Genomic DNA, 26,222 nt, shown 5'->3' with positions numbered 1-26,222 from the left:
TTACTGTTGGGCTTGTGATCTGTTGGTTTTAATTATTTATTTATTTTTCCTTCCTGTTATGTTGCCCTCTGTTTCCAAGGCTCGCCACAGACTAGGCAGGGAGAGTGTTTCCTGGTGTTTGGAAACCTCTCTTCTTAGAATTCCCTTCCCAGGACGGGCTTCCCTTCCCGGGACGGAGCTCCCTCTCCACCTCCTTTGTCTCTTTTCTTGTCTTTTATATTTTATCCTACCTATTTTTGAAGATAATGATCTGCTTTTCTGGTTGCCTGATGTCCTCTGCTTGCATTCAGAGGTTGTTTTGTGGAGTTTGCTCAGCGTTGAAATGTTCTTTTGAGGAATTTGTGAGGGAGAAAGTGGTCTTCCCGTCCTATTCCTCCGCCATCTTCCCACTCCCGAGCACCTTCCTTTAAACAGAAGAAACATATCATTTATTGCCACTATAAGAAGGAAGGAGCAATTATAGGTTTAGCAGAAAAAAGCTTAATAGAATAATACTAATAAAATTCATACTATGGCCTTTGTCACAGAGTAGGAGCTGAATAAAGAATAGCTGTTGATGGTGATGATAATAATTACAGTATTCTAATAATATAATGATAATTACTATTGTAGTAAAGTGATGTCATATTGTTGCTTGTTCTAGAAATTGAAAACTTTTATAATGGGTGAATCTTAAGAAGATTAAAAATATTTCCCATATTATCTACATTTTCCCACATTATCTACATTTTCAGTTTTGAAATGCTCACTGTTCTTGCATCCCCTGTTCCTTTTCCAGCTAGCAGAAGATTATGGCCCTGTGTTCACTCTGTATTTTGGCATGAAGCCCACTGTGGTGTTGCATGGATATGAAGCAGTGAAGCAAGTCCTGATTGATCAGAGTGAGGAATTTTCTGGCAGAGGTAGTTTACCAGTGATAGACAACATCAACCAGGGATTAGGTATGCATCTATTTGAGGAGTGTGTGGGAATTGTAGGTTGGAAATATTCAAATAGGCTAAGGAATTGAGAAATTATAGGTAACAGAGAAGTTTATGAAAGCATCATCATTAAACAGTTTTCTATGGATCATTAATCCATATTTAAAATCATGAAGATGACACAGTCTGAATGAAACATTCAGTGCAGTGAAAGAAAATCTTCTAATGTTCTATTAATAAATTATGGCCAGGTCAGATAATGAAAAAGGGACAGAGAGAAAAAGAAAGGAGGAAAATGACAATAAATTATCCTATTTACTGAAAATTTGGCTTTCTGGCCTGAGTCATGGTTGCTAAGAGACTAGTTTTGGAAGCTTGCATAATATATACATGGAAGCAACAAAGGTTTGAAGTATGTACATTGCATTCAATTTTCTATTCTTGTTAGAAAAAAAAAGCAGAACAAATTTTTTTATCCAATAGAATGTAATACAAGGCATAGCACAAATATGCTCTGAAAAGAGGGTCAAGGGGAAAGAAAATAAATGTAAATTAGAGTATTAAAGAAAACTTTTGAAATCAAATGCTTGCTCTGTCTGTCATCTGTGTTTTAATAGCAAGACCTTGAACTGTCCCATCCTCTGTGGGTCACTGGGTTCTTACAAAAATAATGCCTGAATTGGGTCAGGCATTGTTCTTTAAGGTCTTTACATTGTTCTTTAAGGTCTTATTTGACAAGGTCACTATGAATATTGTCTTTTACTCTGACCTTGTCCTTGGCTCTGGAAGTCTGACATTGAACTTTTTTGGGTACAATGTAAAAAACAGATGACAGTGCAAGTATTTGATTTCAAAAGATTTTCTTTAATATTCTAATTTACAATTACTGTGTTTCCCCATGACCCTCTTTTCAGAGCATATTTGTACTTTATGCTTTGTATCATAGATCCAGCCTAACCGTGGGGCTGTGAGAAGGGGTGGCATGCACCTGCAGGATAGAACACGGGGAAGACATCCATATTTTAAGGAAGAGAATAGAAAATAGAAGGAAAATGTCAAAATGGGAAGAGCTATGGCCATGTCCCTTACTTGAGGAATAGATTTTCACGAGCCTCCTTTCAATACACAAGTGCTGTTTATCCCTTTCTTAAGAATTGACTCTTTTGTTGTTTCACATACAGTTCATTTTCAGTGCACAAATCAATCCTGAAAACTTAACCTATTACTTGGACTCTATGGATTGTTAGCTGTGTTATCAAAGAGTAAATATTTTGCTTTTGTGATTTTCAGCATCCTCATAAGTAAAATGGAGACAAAACACTTGGTTCTTAGGGTTGTTCTGAATTTTGCAGGAACTAATGGATAAGAAGAGTGTAGTAATATGTAAAACCAAGAGTCTTGACAGTAAGATACAAGCTGGGTTAATAGAGGAGGAGGCAGGTGATGAAGGGCCAGATAGGAATTCCTGAGGCTGTCACTACTATCTTTAATCCCGGCTTAGGTGTCCTTGTCATTTCCTGGTTTAAAGACTCTCAGCTAGAATTCATGGCAATGGATGATTCTTCTCTGTTTTTGGTTTTCATCCTGATAGGAATTGTTTTCAGCAATGGAGAAATATGGAAGCAAACTCGACGTTTCTCCCTCATGGTTTTGAGGAATATGGGGATGGGGAAGAGGACTATTGAACACAGGATTCAAGAGGAAGCCTTGTGTTTGGTGGAAGCATTAAAGAAAACCAATGGTGGGTATTTCTTTATGTAATTAGCAGTAACTGCTGGGGTAGACCAAATGCTATTACAGGTAGACTACAGAGTGGTAACGGCTCAAATACAACACAAGTTGACTTTCTGCTCCCATGGCAGTAGGAGGAGGTGAAGTTGCTGGCGTAATGGCCTTTTCAAGCACCTGGTTTCCAGGGCCCTTTGATGCCTTCAACACATGGTTGCCTTCCAGTGGCGCCCAGAGTTCATCTCTTTGAATTGTAGTGGGGGTGAAGGAAAGAATAAAGAAAAGTGCAATACTGTTTTTAATAGGTGAGATATAGCAGGCACACAAAAGTTCTTTCATATCCCATGGGCTGTAACTCAGTCACAAGAGTTGGGAAATGTGCTTATCTGTAAGAGGAGCTGGGAAATGTGCTTATATGTGTGCACAGGAAGAAGAAGCAAGTGTGAATTTTGACAATCTGCTAGTAACTTGGTGAAAATAATTTGAAAGACTAAGTTCTCAGGTAGCTTCTTGAGAGGTATTGCAAATTTTTTGCAACACATGTATGTCATGTCATTTTGCAGTACACCTTAAACTTGTACATTCTTGTCTATCTGTGATATCTCAATAAAACTGAAATAAAATTGGTGGGTCAGGTATAGATTTTGCACCAAGTCCTTCTCTGTGCATAAGGCTGTATCATAGCTCTCCTTGGGTGTGAAGGGAGGGAGCTGCGGCAGCACACATCTGCTCAGTGTACACGTGTGTGGATGCCCATGCAGGACTGAAGAAGGGATAGTAGAGAAAGGGTTGAGTAGGAGATTTGACAGGGAAGGGGCAAGATCAGAATCATAAGACATATGTGGTTTTTTAACCTCAATATTTCAGATTTAAAGAACAGTATTAACTTACTAATGCTATATTCTTAGTTGTGACTTGGTATTGTGATATATAGTCATCCAGATAGGTTTCTCCCCCTCATTTTTTGCTGCTACTGATATAAATAATGCAACAATTACAGATATTTGCATGATTCTGGTTTCTTCTTTTGAGTAAGTTTCTCAAGTAGAGTATCAATGAACATCATGTGGACATTTGGTGCATATTACCTAGGAATGGGTGGGAGATTTGGCAGAAACAGTGATAAGAACACAACGTTCATCTGAATAGATTGTTCTCTATATTTATGTTAAAATTTAACATATTAAATAAATATGTTTGCATGTTCTTTTATCAACAACATTATTAATAGTAGTCTATTATTTTGCAGGTACCATAGTTTATTTAACCAAGCTTTATTTATTTGTCCAGATAGACTGTGTTCAACACTTTGTTGCTAATAATATAAAAAAATATTAATCATTGAATATTTCTGATTACTTTATATTTCTTTTTTTTAATTTAAAGGTTTTTTTTTTTAACTTTAAAATATTGTATTGGTTTTGCCATACATTGACATGAATCTACCACGGGTGTATATGTGTTCGCCATCCGAAACACCCCTCCCACCTCCCTCCCCATCCAATCCCTCTGGGTCATCCGAGTTCACCAGCCGCGAGGACCCTGTATCATGCATCAAACTTGGACTGGCGATTCATTTCACATATGAAAATATACATGTTTCAATGCCATTCTCCCAAATCATCCCACCCTTGCCCTCTCCCACAGAGTCCAAAAGACTGTTCTATACATCTGTGTCTCTTTTGCTGTCTTGCATACAGGGTTATCATTACCGTCTTTCTAAGTTCCATATATATATGTTATTATACTGTATTGGTGATTTTCTTTCTGGCTTACTTCACTCTGTATAATAGGCTCCAATTTCATCCACCTCATTAAAACAGATTCAAATGTATTCTTTTTAATGGCTGAGTAATACTCCATTGTGTATATGTACCACAGCTTTCTTGTCCATTCCTCTGCTGATGGACATCTGCTGATGGTTGCTTCCATGTCCTGCTATTATAAACAGTGCTGCGATGAACATTGGGGTACATGTGTCTCTTTCAATTCTGGTTTCCTCAGTGTGTATGCCCAGCAGTGGGATTGCTGGATCATATGGCAATTCTATTTCCAGTTTTTAAAGGAATCTCCACACTGTTCTCTATAGTGGCTGTACTAGTTTGCATTCCCACCAACAGTGTAAGAGGGTTCCCTTTTCTCCACACCATCTCCAGCATTTATTGCTTGTAGATTTTGGATAGCAGCCATTCTGACTGGCATGAAATGGTACCTCATTGTGGTTTTGATTTGCATTTCTCTGATAATGAGTGATGTTGAGCATCTTTTCATGTGTTTGTTAGCCATCTTTATGTCTCTTCAGAGAAATGTCTGTTTCGTTCTTTGGCCCATTTTTTGATTGGGTCTTTTATTTTTCTGGAGTTGAGCTGCAGGAGTTGCTTGCATATTTTTGAGGTTAATTCTTTGTCAATTGCTTCATTTACTATTATTTTCTCCCATTCTGAAGGCTGTCTTTGAAGGCTGTCTTTTCATCTTGCTTATATTTTCCTTTGTTGTGCAGAAGCTTTTAATTTTAATTAGGTCCCGTTTGTTTATTTTTGCATTTATTTCCAATATTCTGGGAGATGGATCATAGAGGATCCTGCTGTGATTTATGTCGGAGAGTGTTTCTCCAGAAAACACTCTGGAAGCAGGAATAGAAGGAATATATAGAGTGTTTTTCCTCTAGGAGTTTTATAGATTCTGATCTTACATTTAGATCTTTAATCCATTTTGAGTTTATTTTTGTGTTTGGTATTAGAAAGTGTTCTAGTTTCATTTTTTTTTTTAAAGTGGTTGACCAGTTTTCCCAGTACCACTTGTTAAAGAGATTGTCTTTTCTCCACTGTATATTCTTGCCTCCTCTGTCAAAGATAAGGTGTCCATAGGTGCGTGGATTTATCTCTGGGCTTTCTATTTTGTTCCATTGATCTATATTTCTGTCTTTGTGCCAGTACCATATTGTCTTGATGACTGAGGCTTTGTAGTAGAGCCTGAAGTCAGGCAGGTTGATTCCTCCAGTTCCATTCTTCTTTCTCAAGATCTCAATATTACTTTGGCTATTCGAGTTTTTTTTTTTTTTTGGTATTTCCAAACAAATTGTGAAATTATTCTTCCTAGCTCTGCAGAAAATACCGTCAGTAGCTTGATAAGGATTGTATTGAATCGATAGATTGCTTGGTTCGTATCCTCATTTTCATATATTGATTCTTCTGATCCATGAACATGGTATATTTCTCCATCTATTAGAGCCCTCTTTGATTTCTTTCACCAGTGTTTTATAGTTTTCTCTATATAGGTCTTTAGTTTCTTTAGGTAGATATATTCCTAAGTCTTTTATTCTTTTTGTTGCAATGGTGAATGGAATTGTTTCCTTAATTTCTCTTTCTATTTTTTCATTATTAGTATATAGGAATGCAAGGGATTTCTGTGCATTGATTTCATATCCTGCAACTTTACTATATTCATTAATTAGCTCTAGTAATTTTCTGGTGGAGTCTTTGGGATTATCTATTTGGAGGATTATGTCATCTGCAAACAGTGAGAGTTTTACTTCTTCTTTTCCAATCTGGATTCCTTTTATTTCTTTTTCTGCTCTGATTGCTGTGGCCAAAACTTCCAAAACTATGTTGAATAGTAGTGGTGAGAGTGGGCACTTTTGTTTTGTTCCTGACTTTAGGGGAAATGCTTTCAATTTTTCACCATTGAAGATAATGTTTGCTGTGGGTTTGTTATATATAGCTTTTATTATGTTGAGGTATGTTCCTTCTATTCCTGCTTTCTGGAGAGTTTTTATCATAAATGGATGTTGAATTTTGTCAAAGGCTTTTTCTGCATCTATTGAAATAATCGTATGGTTTTCATCTTTCCTTTTGTTAATGTGGTGTGTTACATTGATTGATTTGTGGATATCACAGAATCCTTGCATCCCTGGGATAAAGCCCACTTGGTCATGATGTATGATCTTTTTAATATGTTGTTGGATTCTGTTTGCCAGAATTTTGTTAAGGAGTTTTGCATCTATGTTTATCACTGATATTGGCCTGTAGTTTTTTTTGTGTGGCATGTTTGTCTGGTTTTGGTATTAGGGTGATGATGGCCTCATAGAATGAGTTTGGAAGTTTACCTTCCTCTGCAATTTTATGGAAGAGTTTGAGTAGGACAGGTGTTAGTTCTTCTCTAAATTTTTGGTAGAATTCAGCTGTGAAGACATCTGGACCTGGGCTTTTGTTTGCTGGAAGATTTCTGATTACAGTTTCAATTTCCGTGCTTGTGATGGGTCTGTTAAGATTTTCTATTTCTTCCTGGTTCAGTTTTGGAAAGTTGTACTTTTCTAAGAATTTGTCCATTTCTTCCAAGTTGTCCATTTTATTGGCATATAATTGCTGATAGTAGTCTCTTATGATCCTTTGTATTTCTGTGTTGTCTATTGTGATCTATCCATTTTGATTTCTAATTTTATTGATTTGATATTTTTCTCCCTTTGTTTCTTGATGAGTCTGGCTAATGGTTTGTCAATTTGATGTATCCTTTCAAAGAACCAGCTTATGGCTTTGTTGATTTTTGCTATGGTCTCTTTTGTTTCTTTTGCATTTATTTCTGCCCTAATTTTTTAGATTTCTTTCCTTCTACTCACCCTGGGGTTATTCATTTCTTCCTTTTCTAGCTGCTTTACGTGTAGAGTTAAGTTATTTATTTGACTTTTTTCTTATTTCTTGAGGTATGTCTGTATTGCTATGAACCTTCCCCTTAGCACTGCTTTTACAGTGTCCCACAGGTTTTGGGTTGTTGTGTTTTGGCTTTCATTCATTTCTATGCATATTTTGATTTATTTTTTTATTTCTTCTGTGATTTGTTGGTTATTCAGCAGCGAGTTGTTCAGCCTCCATATGTTGGAATTTTTAATAGTTTTTCTCCTGTAATTGAGATCTAATCTTACTGCATTATGGTCAGAAAAGATGCTTGGAATGATTTCAAGTTTTTTTAATTTGCCAAGGCTAAGTTTATTGCCCAGGTTGTGATCTATCCTGGAGAAGGTTCCATGTGCGCTTGAGAAAAATGTGAAATTTATTGTTTTGGTTTGAAATGTCCTATAGATATGAATTAGGTCTAACTGGTCTATTGTATCATTTAAAGTCTGTGTTTCTTGATAATTATCTGTTTAGTTGATCTATCCATAGGTGTGAGTGGAGTATTAAAGTCTCCCACTATTATTGTGTTACTGTTAATTTCCCCTTTCATACTTGTTAGCATTTGCCTTACATATTGCTCCTATGTTGGGTGCAAATATATTTATAATTGTTATATCTTCTTCTTGGATTGATTCTTTTATCATTATGTAGTGTCCTTCTTTGTCTCTTTTCACAGTTTTAGTTTTGAAGTCTATTTTATCTGATATGAGTATTGCCACTCCTGCTTTCTTTTGGTCTCTATTTGTGTGGAATATCTTTTTCCAGCCCTTCACTTTCAGTCTGTCTGTGTCCCTTGTTTTGAGGTGGGTCTCTCTCAACATATATAGGGGTCTTGTTTTTGTATCCATTCAGCCAATCTCTGTCTTTCTTTTTCTTTTGGTTGGGGCATTCAACCCATTTACATTTAAGGTAATTATTGATAAGTATGATCCTGTTGCCATTTACTTTATTGTTTTGGGTTTGAGTTTATACACCCTTTCTGTGTTTCCTGTCTAGAGAAGATCTTTTAGCATTTGTTGGAGAGCTGGTTTGATGATGCTGAATTCTCTCAGCTTTTGCTTGTCTGTAAAACTTTTGATTTCTCCATCATATTTGAATGAGATCCTTGCTGGATACAGTAATCTGGGCTGTAGGTTATTTTCTTTCATCACTTTAAGTATGTCCTGCCATTCCCTTCTGGCCTGAAGAGTTTCTATTGAAAAATCGGCTGTTATCTTTATGGGAATCTTCTTGTGTGTTACTTGTTGTTTTTCCCTTGCTGCTTTTAATATTTGTTCTTTATGTTTGATCTTTGTTAATTTGATTAATACATGTCCTGGGGTGTTTTGTCTTGGGTTTATCCTGTTTGGGACTCTTTGAGTTTCTTGGACTTTGGGTGATTATTTCCTTCCCCATTTTAGGGAAGTTTTCAACTATTATCTCCTCAAGTATTCTCTCATGGTCTGTCTTTTTGTCTTCTTCTCTGGGACTCCTATGATTCTAATGTTTGGGTGTTTAACATTGTCCCAGAGGTCTCTGAGGTTGTCCTCATTTCTTTTCATTATTTTTTCTTTTTTATTCTCTGTTTCATTTATTTCTATCATTCTATCTTCTACCTCACTTATCCTATCTTCTGCCTCTGTTATTCTACTGTTGGTTCCCTCCAGAGTGTTTTTGATATCATTTATTGCATTATTCACTATATATTGACTCTTTTTTATTTATTCTAGGTCCTTGTTAAACCTTTCTTGCATCTTCTAAATTCTTGTCTCCAAGCTATTTATCTCTAACTCCATTTTTTTTTCAAGATTTTGGATAATTTTCACTATCATTATTTGTAACTCTTTATCAGGTAGATTCCCTATCTCTTCCTCTTTTGTATGGTTTTTTGGGCATTCATCCTGTTCCTTTACCTGCTTGGTATTTCTCTGCTGCTTCATCTTGCTTATATTGCTGTGTTTGGGATGGCCTTTCCGTATTCTGGCAGTTTCTGGAGTTCTCTTTATTGTGGAGTTTTCTCACTATGGGTGGGTTTGGATGGGTGGCTTGTCAAGGTTTCTTGGTTAGCAAAGCTTGTGTCAGTGTTCTGGTGGGTGGAGCTGGATTTCTTCTCTCTGGAGTGCAATGAAGTGTCCAGTAATGAGTTATGAGATGTCAATGGGTTTGGAGTGACTTTGGGCAGTCTGTATATTGAAGCTCAGGGCTATGTTCCTGTGTTGCTGGAGAATTTGCATGGTATGTCTTGCTCTGGAAGTTGTCCCTTTGGTGGTGCTTGGTTTCAGTGTAGGTATGGAGGCGTTTGATGAGCTCCTATCAATTAATGTTCCCTCAAGTCAGGAATTCTCTGATGTTCTCTGGATTTTGACTTGAGCCTACTGCCTCTGGTTTTAAGTCTTATTCTTACAGTAGCCTCAAGACTTCTCCATCTATACATCACCAATGATAAAACATCTAGGTTAAAGTTGAAAAGTTTCTCCACAGTGAGGGACACCCAGAGAGGTTCACAGAGTTATATGGAGAAGAGAAGAGCGAGCAGAGAGATAGAGGTGACCAGGAGAAGGAGAGGGGGAGTCAAAAGGTGAGAGAGCAAGCTAGCCAGTAATCACTTCCTTATGTGCTCCCCACAGTGTGGATCGCTCAGAGATGTTCACGGAGTTATACAGAGAAGAGAAGAGGGAGGAAGCAGACAGAGGTGGCCAGGAGAATAAAGGGGGAAATCAAACACAGAGAGACAGATCCAGCCAGTACACAGTTTCCTAAGTGTTCTCCACCGTCTGGAACACACAAAGAGATTCATGGAATTGACTAGAGAAGCGAAGGGGGAGGGAGGAGATAGAGGCGATCTGATGGAGAAAAAGTAGAGTCCAAAGAGGGAGAGGGCAGTCAAGCCAGTAATCTTGCTCCCAAGTAAAAATGGGTACTGAAGATTGGGTTCTTAAAGGTACAAAATTGATAACAAATACTAAAAATCAAAGATTAAAAATCTAGAGTAGAGGTTGGATTCTCAAAAATATAATATTAAAGAAAAAAGAACAAAGTCACAAAAATAAAATATACATATATGAAGTTTGCTTTAAAAATAGGGTCTTTTTTTGCAAAGTAATAGTAGGTTATAAGAATAGAAATTAAACAAATAATAGAGGACTTAACAATAAATTTTTTTTTAATTTAAAGAGTGATAATAGTAAAAATATATATAGGACTTTCTTTGGTGTTCTTGTGGACAGTGTGGGGTCAGTTCATTTTCAGATAGTTCCTTTATCCAGCTTATACTTCTCAAGATCTATAGGTCCCTTCCTATGTATTCAGTGCTAACTACAGCGTTTTAAACTATTGCACCTGTCACTTCCAAGGTGGTTCCCTCTGTTTTAGCTTCTTCTGTTTGCTGGTCTCTTCAGTGTCTGATTTCTGCCCTGACACAAGGGGGTGGTGGTGGATACTTTTTAAGGCTCACTTGTTCAGTCATGCTGTGGGGAAAGAGGAACACTGAAAGCAAACAACATTGGTGTGTCCTTGCAGTGTCTCGGCCCCACTGGGTTTGCCCTCACTCACAGCATATGTGCTTTCTCTGTCTACACTGCTTAGGCTCTAGGTTGTTCTACCAGGGAATATCTGATCCCTGCCCAGGGTTGTATGCACTTCCCAGGTCTAAGCCACTCAGGTTCAGGCACTTGGGTACTCCTCAAAGGCGCAGACTTGGTTGGGCCTGTGTTTTGAACCCTTCCCAGGCCGAGCAGCTCAGGTGACCAGGTGTTTGGCAAGCGTGGTTGCTGCGACTTATCGCCTCCCCTGTCCCTGCCACTCGGTTTTCTGGGTGTACAACCGGCACAGCTTCTTAGGTGAATGTTGACTGTCCAGAATCCCACGAAGTCTTGGTTAGCACCAAAACCTGCTTGCAGTTTGGTAGATAATGCCTCTCTGGGGCCGCGATTGCCCCCTTCCAGCTCTGGCTGCCCTCGCCTGCCTGTCTCCGGTGGGGGATGGGCCGGTACACAGCCGGCTAGCTCTGCTCAGTCCTTTGTTCTGTATCGGGCCTGGTGGTGTCAGATTAGGGCTTTTCCCGGGGTAGCTATCCTACAGTCTGGCTTGCTATTTCAAGTTACCTCCCTGAGATTGCCCTTGGGGCATTCAGGCCCGGTCCTTACTCCAAGCAATTCAGGCCCGGTCCTTACTCTAAGCAATGCAGCCTGCGCCTAGCTGCCCAGCCCCCACTTGCCAGTGGCAGATGCAGGCATCTGCGTTGCTTCTCCACTGGGAGATAACGTTGCACAGTTAATCTATGAGTTTTAATTATTTATTTATTTTTCCTCCTGGTTATGTTGACCTCTGAGGTTCCAAGACTCACCACAGACTCGCCAGTGAGAGTATTTCCTGGTGTCTGGAAACTTCTCTCTTTTTTAAGACTCCCTTCCCGGGACAGAGCTCTGTCCCCTCTTTTGTCTCTCTTTTTATCTTTTATATTTTTTCCTACCTCTTTCAAAGACAATGGGCTGCTTTTCTGGGTGCCTGATGTCTTCTGCCAGCATTCAGAAGTTGTTTTGTTGAATTTACTCAATGTTCAAATGTTCTTTTGATGAATTTGTGGGGGAGAAAGTGTTCTCCCCATCCTCTTCCTCTGCCATCTTAGGACCGCCGTCCTGATTACTTTCTAGAATAAAATTTCTGAAATGGAATTAGTAAATCAATGAATACTGAAATTTGATACACATTGCTTGTAAGTGGTTTTTTCCACCTGATTTGTATTTCACACAGAAATTATTGTTAGCTGATTCATTTTCCCCATGATTAATATGGCCTTCTCTCATCTTCCTCGCTGATGACCACCCAGACTCTGCTCAATTTCACCTAACTATGAGACCTCATACTCATGGGGTTGCCCAGTTTCACTGCAGAGTTTCAAAGAATAGCAAGGAGAGATAAGAAAGTGTTCCTTAGTGAATAATGCAAAGAAATAGAGGGAAAAAAATACAGTGGGAAAGACTAGATATCTCTTCAAGAAAATTAGAGATAGCAACGGAATATTTCATGCAAAGATGTGCCCAATAAAACAGAAATGGTATAGACCTAACAGAAGCAGAAGATATTAAGAAGAGGTGGCAAGAATACACAGAAGAACTACACAAAAAAGATCTTCTGACCGAGATAATCACAATGGTGTGATCACTCACCTAGAGCCAGATATCCTGGAATGCGAAGGTAAGAAGGCCTTAGATAGCATCACTACAAACAAAGCTAGTGGAGGTGATGGAATTCCAGATGATCTATTTTAAATCCTAAAAGATGTGAAAGTGCTACACTCAATATGCCAGCAAATTTGGAAAACTCAGCAGTGGCCTCAGGACTGGAAAAGTTCATTTTTCATTCTCATCCCAAAGAAAGGCAATGCCAAAAAATGCTCAAACTACCACACAATTGCACTCATCTCACCACATTTCAGCATGTCTGGCTCTAGGTAAGTGTGTATGAGCAAAGCTAATGGAAGTGATGGAATTCTAGTTGAGCTATTTTAAATCCTGAAAGATGATGCTGTGAAAGTGCTGCACTCAATCTGTCAGCAAATTTGGAAAACTCAGCACTGGCCACAGGACTGGAAAATTTTCATTCCAATCCCAAAGAAGGGCAATACCAAAGAATGTTCAAATTACTGCACAACTGCAATCATCTCACACATTAGTAAAGTAATGCTCAAAATTCTCCAAGCCAGGCTTCAGCAATATGTCAACAACGAACTTCCAGATGTTTAAGCTGGTTTTAGAAATGGCAGAAAAACCAGAGATCAAATTGCCAAATGCACTGGATCATCGAAAAAGCAAGAGAGTTCCAGAAAAACATCTATTTCTGTTTTATTGACTATGCCAAAGCCTTTGACTGTGTAGATCACAATAAACTGTGGAAAATTCTGAAAGAGATGGGAATACCAGATTACCTGACCTGCCTCTTGAGAAATCTGTATGCAGGTCAGGAAGCAATGGTTAAAACTGGACATGGAACAACAGACTGGTTCCAAATAGGGAAAGGAGTACATCAAGGCTGTATATTGTCACCCTGCTTATTTAACTTACATGCAGAGCTGTAAGAGAAACACTGGCCTGGCAGAAGCACAGCCTGGAATCAAGATTGCTGGGAGAAATATCAATAACCTCAGATATGCAGATGACACCACCCTTATGGCAGAAAGTGAAGAAGAACGAAAGAGCGTCTTAATGAAGGTGAAAGAGGAGCATGAAAAAGTTGGCTTAAAGTTCAACATTCAGAAAACTAAGATCATGGCATCTTGTCCCATCACTTCATGGAAAATAGATAGGGAAACAGTGGAAGCAGTGGCAGGCTTTATTTTTTGAGGCTCCAAAATCACTGCAGGTGATGATTGCTGCCATGCAATTAAAAGACACTCCTTGGAGGGAAAGTTATGACCAACCTAGAGAGCATATTAAAAAGCAGAGACATTACGTTGCCAATAAAGGTCCATCTAGTCAAGGCTATGGTTTTTTCAGTGGTCATGTATAGATGTGAGAGTTGGGCTATAAAATGAGCTGAGTGCTGAAGAATTGATGTTTTTGAGCTGTGGTGTTGGAGAAGACTCTTGAGAGTCCCTTGGACTGCAAGGAGATCCAATCAGTCCATCCCAAAGGAGATCAGTTCTCGGTGTTCATTGGAAGGAATGATGTTGAAGCTGAAAAGAGCTGACTCATTTGAAAAGAACCTGATGCTGGGAATGATTGAGGGCAGGAGGAGAAGAGGATGACAGAGGATGAGATAATTGGATGGCATCACTGACTCGATGGACATGGGTTTGAGTGGACTCTGCGAGTTGATGATGGACAGGGAGGCCTGACATGCTGTGGGTCATGGGATCGCAAAGAGTCAGATACGACTGAGCAACTGAACTGAATTGAACACATGCTAGCAAAGTAATGCTCAAAATTCTCAAATCCAGTCTTCAACAGCATGTGAACTGTGAATTTCCAGATGTTCAATCTGGATTTAAAAAAGGCAGAGGAAATTGCCAGATCAAATTGCCAGAATCTGGTGGATCATCAAAAAAAGTGAGAGAGTTCCAGAAAAATAATACTTTTGCTTTATTGACTATGCCAAAGCCTTTAACTGTGTTTATCACAACTGTGGAAATTCTGAAAGAGATGGGAATATTAGACCACCTGACCTGCCTCCTGAGAAATCTGTAGGCAGGTCTGAAGCAACAGTTAGAACCGGACATGGAACAACAGACTGGTTCCAAATTAGGAAAGGAGTACATTGAGGCTGTGTATTGTCACCCTGCTTATTTTACTTATATAACTGCAGATGGTGACTGCAGCCATGAAATTAAGACGCTTACTCCTTGGAAGAAAAGTTATGACCAACCTAGATAGCATATTCAAAAGCAGAGACATTACTTTGCCGACTAAGGTCCATCTAGTCAAGGCTATGGTTTTTCCAGTAGTCATGTACGGTTGTGAGAGTTGGACTGTGAAGAAGGCTGAGCGTCGAAGAATTGATGCTTTTGAACTGTGCTGTTGGAGAAGACTCTTGAGAGTCCCTTGGACTGCAAGGAGATCCAACCAGTCCATTCTGAAAGAGATCAGCCCTGGGTTTTCTTTGGAAGGAATGATGCTAAAGCTGAAACTCTAGTACTTTGGCCACCTCATGCGAATAGTTGACTCATTGGAAAAGACTCTGATGCTGGGAGGGATTGGGGGCTGGAGGAGAAGGGGACGACAGAGGATGAGATGGCTGGATGGCATCACTGACTCGATGGCCGTGAGTCTGAGTGAACTCCGGGAGTTGGTGATGGACAGGGAGGCCTGGTATGCTGCAATTCATGGGGTCGCAAAGAGTCGGACATGACTGAGCGACTGAACTGAACTGAACTGAACTGAGAGTACATCATATGAATTGCTGCGCTGGATGAAGCACAAGCTGGAATCAAGATTGCTGGGAAAATATCAATAAACTCAAATACACATATGCTGCTACTGCTGCTGCTGCTAAGTAACTTCAGTCGTGTCTGACTCTGTGAGACCCGGCAGACGGCAGCCCACCAGGCTCCCCCGTCCCTGGGATTCTCCAGGCAAGAACACTGGAGTGGGCTGTCATTTCCTTCTCCAACGCATGAAAGTGAAAAGTGAAAGTGAAGTCACTCAGTTATGTCCGACTCTTCGCGACCCTATGGACTGTAGGTCACCAGGCTCCTCCATCCATGGGATTCTCCAGCAACAGTACTGGAGTGGGTTGCCATTTCCTTCTCCACAAATACACAGATGACACCACCCTTACAGCAGAAAGTGAATAAGAACTAAAGAGCCTCTTGATGAAAGTGAAAGAGGAGAGTGAAAAAAGTTATGAAAATATTGGCTTAAAACTGAACATTCAGAAAACTAAGATCATGGCATCAGTCCCATCACCTCATGGCAAGTAGATTGGAAAACAATGGAAATAGTGAGAGACTTTACTTTTTTGGGCTCCAAAATCACTGCAGATGGTGACTGCAGCCATGAAATTAAGAGGTGCTTGCTCCTTGGAAGAAAAACTATGACCAACCTAGACAGCATATTAAAAAGTAGAGACATGATTTTGCCAACAAAGGTCCATCTAGTCAAACCTGTGGTTTTTCCAGCAGTCACGTATGGATGTGAGAGTTGGATTATAAAGAAAGCTGAGTGCTGAAGAATATATGCTTTTGAACTGTGGTATTGGAGAACACTCTTGAGATTCCCTTGTACTGCAAGGAGATCCAACCAGTCAATCCCAAGGAAATCAGTCCTGAGTATTCATTGAAGAGACTGATGCTGAAGCTGAAACTCTATTACTTTGACTACCTGATGGGAAGAACTGACTCATTGGAAAATACCCTGATGCTGGGAAGGATGAAGGCAGGAGTAGAGGGGGATGACAGTAGATGAGATGATTGGATGGCATCACCGACTGGATGGACATGAGTTTGAGCAAGCTCCAGAAGTTGGTGATGGACAGCAAAGCCCAGTGTGCTGCTGTCCGTGGGGTTGCAAAGAGTCAGACATGAATGATCGACTGAACTGAACTGAGTTTGTCACTGGTTAACTGACTGTTGGAAGTTTATTTTACATGTTGGGCATAACCTTTTTCCTTCTAACTTCTACTTTTTAATCCCTGATAGACTTTTTCCTTTTGGAGTATAGTGTTGTGGTAGTAACCAGGCAGAGGCAGGATGGACCTCCCATCGAAAATTTAGTTTAGATGTTGAGATTGGTAGTGATACACACATCTCAATAGGATATGAAAAGGTCTATTACACATGTAATGAGGCTTTCTGTGGAGGGCAGGTGGCTAGAAACCAGATCCAAAAATGGCTTGAGGGAGCAGAGAAAGGATGCAGCCTTGAGATTTTTATGGTCTTTTGGGGATAGATTGGGGTTGAAGGTTCTCAGTGAAAAAAACAGACCTTATGTTCTTTAAATGTTGTTCTTGTTGCAAAGAAGTATCACTTGAGCTTTTTTTAAAGTCACCTAGTCTAGATGTCAGTAGAAGAAGAAAGACAAGGCTTACAAATTGTCATCAAACAGGAATAAAGCTAGTCATATTCTTTATTTTGGTTGGGAAGCCTGTTTCTAATACTATAACGTATTAAAATATTTGAATGTAACTCCAATTTCTGTCACTGTTCTTTTCTTCTACAGAAAAAGCATGCTCCATTTTTTTCTTTTTTAAAAAAATTATTTGTTTTTAATTGAAAGATAATTGTTTTACAACATTGTGTTGGTTTCTGCCATACATCAACATGAGTCAGTCATGGGTATACATATGTCCTCTCCCTCTTGAACTTCCCTTCTATCTCCCATGCCTTTCTACCCCTCTAGGTTGTCACCCTGGTTTGAGGTTCCTGATTCATACAGCAAATTCCCTTTGGTATCTATTTTACATAAATTAGTGTATGTTTCCATGCCACTCTCTCCACTTATCCCACTGTCTCCTTCCTCCCACCCACCTGTGTCCGTAAGTCTGTTCTCTATGTCTGCATCCATTTCTACCCTGAAAATAGTTTCATCAGTACTGTCTTTCTAGATACCATATTTATGAGTTAATATACAAGAGTTGCTTTTCTCTTTCTGACTTATTCCACTCTGTGTAATAGGCTCTAGGTTTGTCCACCTCATTAGAACTGACTCAAATGCATTCCTTTTTATGCCTGAGTAATATTCATTGTATATATGTACCACAGCTTCTTTATCCATTCATCTGTTGATGGACATCTAGGTTGTTTTCATGTCCTAGCTATTGCAAATAATGCTTCAGTGAACATTGGGGTACATGTGTCTTTTTCTATTTTGGTTTCCTCAGCGTAAAGCCTAGTAGTGGGATTGATGGGTCATATGGTAGTTTTATTCCTAGTTTTTAAAGGAATCTCCATACTGTCTTCCATAGAGGCTATATCAGTTTACATTCTACTGACTGTGCAGGAGGGTTCCCTTTTCTCTACATCCTCTCCAGTATTTATTGTTTGTGGATTTTTTTATGATGACCATTCCGACCAGTGCAATTTTTTTCAACTGCATTTTTGAAATATTATTTCAAGTCTCCCCAGTGTCTTGATTTTATTATGATATTGCTGTTTCCTGTAGGCATGATGAAGAAGTATCGACAGTGAGGGTTAAATCTGGCAACATTAAAGACATTTTAAAATAACCTTTTTCTTGTGAATTACCTTCTGGCTGTTATTTGGAGAATGACATAAATAGGAGAACACTTGGAGGGAAAACAAGTAAATCACACTGGATTAGATAATTTTGCTTGGGAAAACACAATAAATTTTATTTTAGGCATGTTGAATAGTGATGATTGCATGTCCAGGTTGTTCCTATAATTAAAAAAAAAATCTTGAAATTCAACCCTTCTTACTTACTTTAAACAGTAAATGTAAGATTTACACTGGAATATTTTCTAACATTTATATTGACTTTTAGGATCTCCTTGTGATCCTACTTTACTTCTGAGCTGTGCTCCCTGCAATGTGATCTGCTCCATTGTTTTCCGGAATCGTTTTGAGTACAGGGATGAGAAATTGCTAACCTTGATAAAATATTTTAATGAAAATGCAATGCTTGCAAGCACCCCCTGGATAGAGGTAAGGTCAAGATTCTCTTTAAATGGGAAACAATTTTCTAGCTAATTGATTGCTCATCCTTCCACATCCCTTTGTGTTCTATCAAAATGGTAATGTTACTCAGACTATCACTTGTAACTGATTAGTGAGTTATCAATTCAATTTAGCTAATGAATTGAGTTTTAAAATGTGAAATATAGTAATAAAAAGAAAAATATAATATTGTAGTGTATCAATTATAGCAAAATATTTTTTTCAGAAACCTTTTTAACCCCCTGATTTATATATCTATACATAAAGAGAGTGGTATATAAAATGTGTTTTTCATGATAGTACATGTCAGGAAAAGTTAATAACATATGTGGTACATCCTTTACAACTAAAATTCTGTGTGGAATGTAAGGTTATGTTTTCCATTTGGGAAGGACCATAGAGGAAAAATATTCTATTCCCCATTTTTTGGAACAGAAAAATTCACCCAGATATATTAAATATATTTTCCAAAGTAGCCTAACCAAGAAAAAGAATGAGCTAGACTTAGAAGCAGCAGCAGCAGCAGCAGCAGCAGCTGCTGCTGCTGCTGCTCAGTCGCTTCAGTCGTGTCTGACTCTGTGCGACCCCATAGATGGCAGCCCACCAGGCTCCCCCGTTCCTGGGATTCTCCAGGCAAGAACACTGGAGTGGGTTGCCATTTCCTTCTCCAATGCATGAAAGTAAAAAGTGAAAGTGAAGTTGCTCAGTCGCGTCCGTCTCTAGCGACCCCGCGGACTGCAGCCTACCAGGCTCTTCCATCCATGGATTTTTCCAGGCAGGAGTACTGGAGTGGGGTGCCATTGCCTTCTCCGGACTTAGAAGCTAGATTTCTCAATTCTCTAGCTAGTTTGATACAAGCTACCAGCCTTAATAAATTTCTTCAGTGTCTAGCAAAGGTGTTAAGTCATGAAGGTACCATTTAAAAAGGAGCCAATAACCTTTAGGATTAGAAGTAGCCAGGTGAATAAGGGCAACATGTATATTTCTCAGGGCTTTCCAGGTGGTGCTAGTAGCAAAAAAGGCGTCTGCCGATGTAGGAGGTGTAAGAGATACAGGTTCCAGTCCCTGAGTGAGGAAGATCTCCTGGAAGCGGGCATGGCGACCCACTCCAGTATCTTGCCTGGGAAATCACATGGACAGAGGAGCCTGGCAGGCTGCAGTCCATAGGGTCACAAAAAGTTAAATATGACTGAAGAGATTTAACATGTATATTTCTCAGGTTATAAAGTGCCTAAATAAAAATAAGCTACATAGTTTAGGCATTAACTTAATATTTCTGGTGAGTTTATTCATTACTAAAAAAGGATGTGAATATTAATAGACATAAAAGGAATTATTGATCATAATATAATAATGGTATGAGACTTTAACACACCATATGCTCCAATGAACAAATCATGCAGATCTAAACTTAATAAGGAAAAATTGGTGTTAAGCAACATATTAGATTAGATTTATACAGAACATTCCATCCAAATGCAGTCACATACACATTCTCTTTAAGTGGACCTGAAACATTCTCCAGGATAGATTGTGTTATGTCAGAAAACAAATTAATTATGTCAATAAATTCAAGAAATTGAAATCGTATCAAGCATCTCTTCTAACCACAACTGTGTGAAACTAGAAATCAATCACAAGAAAAAAATAACTGGAAAAAATACAAAGGATTGGATAATAGGTCAATAAATAAATCAAAGAGGAAATGAAAACATTTTGAGATAATTGAAAAGAGAAATAGAACATTTAAAAATCTTTGTGACAAACAACAACAGTTCTAAGAGGGAGTTTTGTAGCAAACAGTCCTATCACCTCAGAAAACTCAAAAAAAACACAATCTGACCTTACACATAAAATAACTAGAAAAAGAAGAACAAACAATGCCCAAAGTTAGTAGAAGGAAGGAAATAATAAAGGTCAGAGATTAAATAAATGAAACATTAACTGTAGACAATAGAAAAGATTAATGAAACTAAAAGCTGGTTCTTGAAAAGATAAACAAAAATTGATAAACCTTAACCAGACTCATTAAAATAAAAAGAGAGACAATCCAAATAGATAAAATCAGAAATGAAAGAGAAAAGTATTACAACTGATATCACAACACTTCAAAGGATCATGATCACCACTATGAACAATTACATACCAGTGAACCGGATACCTAGAAAAAACGTGTGCATTCACAGAAACACATAACATACCAAGACTAAATCAGGAAGAAACAGAAAATCTAATTAGACTGATCATTAGTAATAAAATTGAAATAATCATCTAAACACTTCCATCATTGAAAATATAGGACCAGATAGCCTCACAGGTCAGTTCTATTAAAAATTTAGAGATGGGTTAATAAATATCTTTCTCAAACTTTTGCAAAAAAATTGAAGAGAAAGGAACACTTCCTCAAAAATTCTCAATAAAATATTTGCAAACAGAATTCACCAATACATTAAAAGGGCCATAAACCAAATGATTGTGAAGTGAAAGTCGCTGAGTTGTGTCTGACTCTTTGCAACCCCCATGGACTATACAGTCCATGGAATTTTCTAGGCTAGAATACCAGAGTGGCCATTCCCTTCTCCAGGGGATCTTCCCAACCCAGGGATCAAACCCAGGTCTCCTGCATTGCAGGTGGGTTCTTTACCAGCTGAGCCACAAGGGAAGCCCAAGAATACTGGAGTGGGTAGCCTATCTCTTCTCTAGTGGATCTTCCTGACCCAGGAATTGAATAAGGGTCTCCTGCATTGCAGGCATATTCTTTACCAGCTGAGCTATCAGGAAAGCCCAAACCACGATTAAGTTAAATTTATCCCAGCGATGCAAGAGTGGTTCCATATCTGCAAATCATTCAATCTGATATATTAAATTACAAAATGAAAGAAAAAATTTATGATCGCAAATTATGTTTAAAAATACTTAAAAAAATTCAACATCCGTTTATGACAAAAGCTCTTCATGAGTGAGTATTGAAGGAATACACCTCAAAATGTAATAAAGGCCATAATGACAAGCCCATAGCTAACATCATACTCAACAGTGAAAATCTGAAAACATTTTTTAAGATCAGCAAAAAGACAAGGATGCCAGTGGAACAAAACTGTTACCTATTAAATGGGAAAAGACATTTCCAAACAATATTTCTGACAAGGGATTAATATAAAAAATTCACACAGAACACATGCAATTCAAAATCAAAACAGAAAAGCAAACTCAAAATAAATAAAAGTGTCTAGAGGACTTGAATAAACATTTTTCCAAAGAGGATATATAGATGTCCAATAAGTTATATGAAAATATATTCAGCATCACAAGTAATCAGGGAAATGCAGATCAAAACCACAATGAGATATGACCTCATACCAGTCAGAATAGCTCTTGTCAAAAAGAAATAACAGGTGTTGGGGAGAATGTGGAGAAAATGGAACCCTCATGAACTGTTGATGGGAATGTAAATTGATGCAGGCACTACGGAAAACAATATTCAAGCTCATCAAAAAATTAAAACTAGAACTAATGTACAAGTCAGCAATTCCAGTCCTGGGTATTTATCCAAAGGAAATAAAAACAATAATTTGAAAATGTATGTGTACCCCTATGTTCACTGTACCTTTGTTTACAATAGTCAGATACAGAAGCAACAATAGTATCTACCAAAGAATGAATGGATAAGAAAATATAGTTTGTATATATACAATGGAAATTTATTCAGCCATATAACAGATTGAATAGTGCTGTTTATGACCGTATGGATGGGCCTAGAAGATATTATGCTAAAGGGAAAATGTCAGGCAGAGAAAGACAAATACCATGTGATTTACTTCATATTTGGAATGTAAAAATGAAAACAAACAAAACAAAACAGAGACTCATAGACCCAGAGAATAAACTAGTGATGACTTGAGGGGATAGAATGTGGGCATCAATGAAATAGATGAAGGAGATTAAGAAGTCTGAATTTCTGGTTATAAAATAAAGTCACAGGGATATAATATACAGCACAAGGAATAGTCAATAACATTTCAATAGCTGTATGACGACAGAGGGTTCCTAAACTAACCATGGTGAAAAATTTGTAATGTATATAAATATCAAATCACAATTTTGTACACCTGAAATGAATAAATATTGCACATCAGCTATACTTTCATAAAAACTATAACAAAAAGGGTGCGATCCCTGCACATTTTTTAGGTGACTCTCTGTAGACATGCATGTAGGGTAAACTGGAGTGAATACTGGGTTCTACCTCTGTCACTAGTTTTGTGTCTTAAACCGATTGACTAGCCTTTCTGAATCTCAGTACCCTCATTTGGAAAGATGGTAGTATGATCCTGAATTTCTTCAGAGAGCTATGGTTAGAAGTGAATTTGAATGTTTTTTTTTAAATATAAATTTATTTATTTTAATTGGAGGTTAATTACTTTACAATATTGTATTGGTTTTGCCATACATCAACATGAATGGTTTTGAAATTAGTTGGTAACCTGTGCATGCTGTTACTCCAGCCAATTTATCAGTTCCCTCTCAATCTCAAATATATTCTAGTATAAGATGCATGTCTTACTCATCTTAATCTACTCATTTTATAGCAATGTGTTTGATCCATAATATGGGCCCATAAAAGTTTACTGAATAAATTAATGAATGATTCTTTCACCTTTCAGCTCTTCAATGCTTTCCCCTCTTTACTACGTTATTTCCCAGGAAGTCATAATACAATATTTAAAAACATGACTGAGCAAAGAAAGTTTATTTTGGAGGAAATAAAGAAACACCAAGAGTCCCTGGACCTCAATAACCCTCAAGATTTTATTGATTACTTTCTGATTAAAATGGAAAAGGTAAAATGGAACCCAGATTTGCTACTTCATCTTTGTGAGTGGAGTGGTGTGACATATGGAATAGCTTTGTTCTTCTCAGTGAAACTGGTTTATTAGAACAAATGCTCCTTCTTAAAGATGTTTCACTGCTTGCACATACAAGAATGAATATTGCTTGTGCAAACCATTATGGATGTCTTGAGATACTTATGAATGTCACTGAAAATTATTTGGAAGTTTCATATTTACCATGTTAAAGCTGGTTCTTTATTTGGGGACAGGTTGAAGCACTCACACACAGACAAATAGGCACATCCAAGATTATAGATAGACAGCATATTGTTTATCATCATATAAATTCCATGAATGGATGATGTAACAAATGAGAGAAAGCAGGAATTGGTGGGAATCAAGAAAGGCTTACTATTGGAAAGATAGTAGGAAACAGCTGAGGTAGATTTTGAGAAAACTCTGGCTTAGATTAGCAGAGATGACAAAATTGGTTCAGGGAAGGATAAGTGCAGTGATGAAGTATGTGAAATTTTTAGAGATTATCTTGATTGTAACTGAGAAACTGTCATGGGTGTAATGACTGATGATTTGGGGAATAGTGTTGCAGTTTGAGGGTAGGTGATTCTGAATACTTGAGTGAGAACTTCAGATATGATGAAATAAACAATAGATGCTTGAATTGACAGTGAGTAGCAGTGATGACTTGATAAGAGACAAGTTAGAAATTACTGAAGAACTGATTTGCTTTAGTGAGTTATCAAAAGTGAAGAATTAGAAAGGACTTGGAAGATTAACTCTATGTTTTAATTCAAGTAATTCTAACAACTCATCTAACTTTACCTTCATCTATAACACTCTCTAATGTTTGGCTTAATTTGTCAAATGAGTAAATTTTTTAAAAAATTATGATGTCATATGGAATTATTTTATGTTATTTATAAGGTTCTTTTATTTATCAAGTAATCCTAATACATCATTGCTAGGAAAAACATAATAAACACTCTGAATTTACCATGGACAACTTGATCACCACTGTATGGGACATATTTGGTGCTGGAACAGAGACAACAAGCCTCACTCTGAGATATGGGCTCCTGCTCCTGCTGAAGCACCCAGAGGTCACAGGTAGTATCAGAGATGGTGGACAGGATGAAACATTCTTCATCTGCCTAGATATTGTACAAGAAAAAAAAAATCATCATTAGTAAATTTTCCTATAATTGGATGAATTAAATTCAAATTAAAGTAAAACTTGAAATATTTAATCAGCAACAGAGGTTTCAAGGGCTGAGGTCACTGTTGTTTTCTGTGGTGGAGTATCATTGATCTGCATCATGTCAAATGTAGTAAAGAGAGTTATCCTAGGATCTGGAAAGCATTAGCCTTCCTCTCTCTCTAAAGGGGTATTGCTTGATAAAGCCTTCTAAGTCCAGATAAATATATTGTTGTCAAAAGATAATTCTACTAAAATGCATTTGTAATGAAAGAATTGACTCAGCAAAATCACAGCCCTTTGTCAAAAAGATTCACTCTAAAAATTTATATACAAATTAAAAATTCTTTTCAATTATATCCTTTTGGGAAAACAAATTTTCCAATGTAACCATGGTTAAGAAGATAAAAAATGTCTTTATCACTTGACCTAAATTCTGATTCCTATCTTGCCAGCTAAAGTTCAGGAAGAAATTGACCGTGTGGTTGGCAGAAACCGAAGCCCCTGCATGCAGGACAGGAGCCGCATGCCCTACACGGATGCTGTGGTGCACGAGATCCAGAGATACATTGACCTTGCCCCCAGCAATCTGCCCCATGTAACAACTCTGGATGTTAAGTTCAGAGAATACCTCATTCCCAAGGTAAGAGGTATTTCATCTATACTCAAGACTCTTGAAAGTGAAACACTCTTTGTGACCCCATGGACTACACAGTCCATGGAATTCTCCAGGCCATTATACTAGAGTGAGTAGCCTTTCCCTTCTCCAGGGGATCTTCCCAACCCAGGGACGGAACCCAGGTCCCCCGCATTGTAGACAGATTCTTTACCGTCTGAACCACGGGGAAGCTAGTAGACAGTTAGGCACTGTATAATTCTACTGCTGTGATAGTTGATAACCTGAGTCTTAAAGTGGTTCAGCTGATAAAGAATCTTCCTGCAGTGCAGAATACCCTGGGTTCTATCCTTGGATTGGGAAGATCTGGAGGAGGCATGGCAACCCACTCTAGTATTCTAGCCTGGAAAATCCCTATGGACAGAGGAGCCTGGTGGGCTACAGTCCCTAGGATCACAAAGAGTCAGACATGGCTGGGTAACTAAGCATGCACACAACTGTTTACAGGTACAACACAGTCATGTCATACATTTTACCCCCTGACCACGTGTTCCTTTCCTTTTTGTTTGTTCATACAATTTAATAAATATAATAGTGCTTAGGCTTCCACAGGGTTCTCAGTACACTGATAACTCCACACTCTGCCTGTTCATTAGCCCATTCTTCTGTCTACTTCCTTATTTTCCAGTGTGTTTTACTACTATGAGCACTTAACCAGTATTCTCTATTCTCATATGTCTCACACCATGCGGCCCCCACTTGACTATCCATCAGATAGTTAGTCACCTCCCTAACTATCTGTTTCACTTACCTATCCAAAATCCAGTGCAACAGTCTCTGCCTTTCTGCCTGTGCTTGAGCTAATGACTCCTGAAAAAGACCATGCAGCCCAGCATGTTGGTATTATTATCACCAACCTTAAACGAATCCTCAGTCTTATCCAACATTTTTGCTTGTTAACCCAGTTCAACTTGCTCCAATAAGCACAACAAGGGCTTTCAGCCCTGAATTCTTCCCTTCCAGTTCTCCGTTGAGGACTTCTCCCCAAGTGAGTTAGTCTTCCACAAAGAAACTAAGAGCCATTGTAGGAAACTCCCTCAACTCCAGTCCACAAGGTTTACAAATTTAGCTACACCCACACCCTTTGTTTTCTC

At 38.2% G+C, this 26,222-nt stretch overlaps 1 protein-coding gene across 1 annotated transcript; it reads left to right on the top strand.

Moving 5' to 3' along the window:
- Positions 1-742: 742 nt before the first annotated feature.
- Positions 743-25,850, top strand: LOC120873493 (cytochrome P450 2C21-like). Its single transcript, XM_040254159.1, has 7 exons — positions 743-941; positions 2,512-2,661; positions 18,235-18,395; positions 23,072-23,248; positions 24,223-24,364; positions 24,908-25,095; positions 25,725-25,850. The coding sequence occupies exons 1-7, from the start codon at positions 821-823 to the stop codon at positions 25,848-25,850; spliced, it is 1,065 nt and encodes a 354-aa protein (XP_040110093.1). The 5' UTR covers positions 743-820.
- Positions 25,851-26,222: the final 372 nt, after the last annotated feature.

The sequence above is a fragment of the Oryx dammah genome, unplaced genomic scaffold (genome assembly GCF_014754425.2).
Source record: "Oryx dammah isolate SB20612 unplaced genomic scaffold, SCBI_Odam_1.1 HiC_scaffold_14, whole genome shotgun sequence".
NCBI lineage: Eukaryota > Metazoa > Chordata > Mammalia > Artiodactyla > Bovidae > Oryx > Oryx dammah.
This window is presented reverse-complemented; position numbering and strand designations above follow the sequence as displayed.

Coding starts and splice junctions, on each gene's coding strand:
- LOC120873493 (XM_040254159.1), top strand. CDS start 821: ATGAAGCCCACTGTGGTGTTGCATGGATATGAAGCAGTGAAGCAAGTC. Junction 18,396..23,071: donor CAAGCACCCCCTGGATAGAG/GTAAGGTCAAGA, acceptor TTCACCTTTCAG/CTCTTCAATGCTTTCCCCTC. Junction 25,096..25,724: donor GAGAATACCTCATTCCCAAG/GTAAGAGGTATT, acceptor CCTGTTCATTAG/CCCATTCTTCTGTCTACTTC.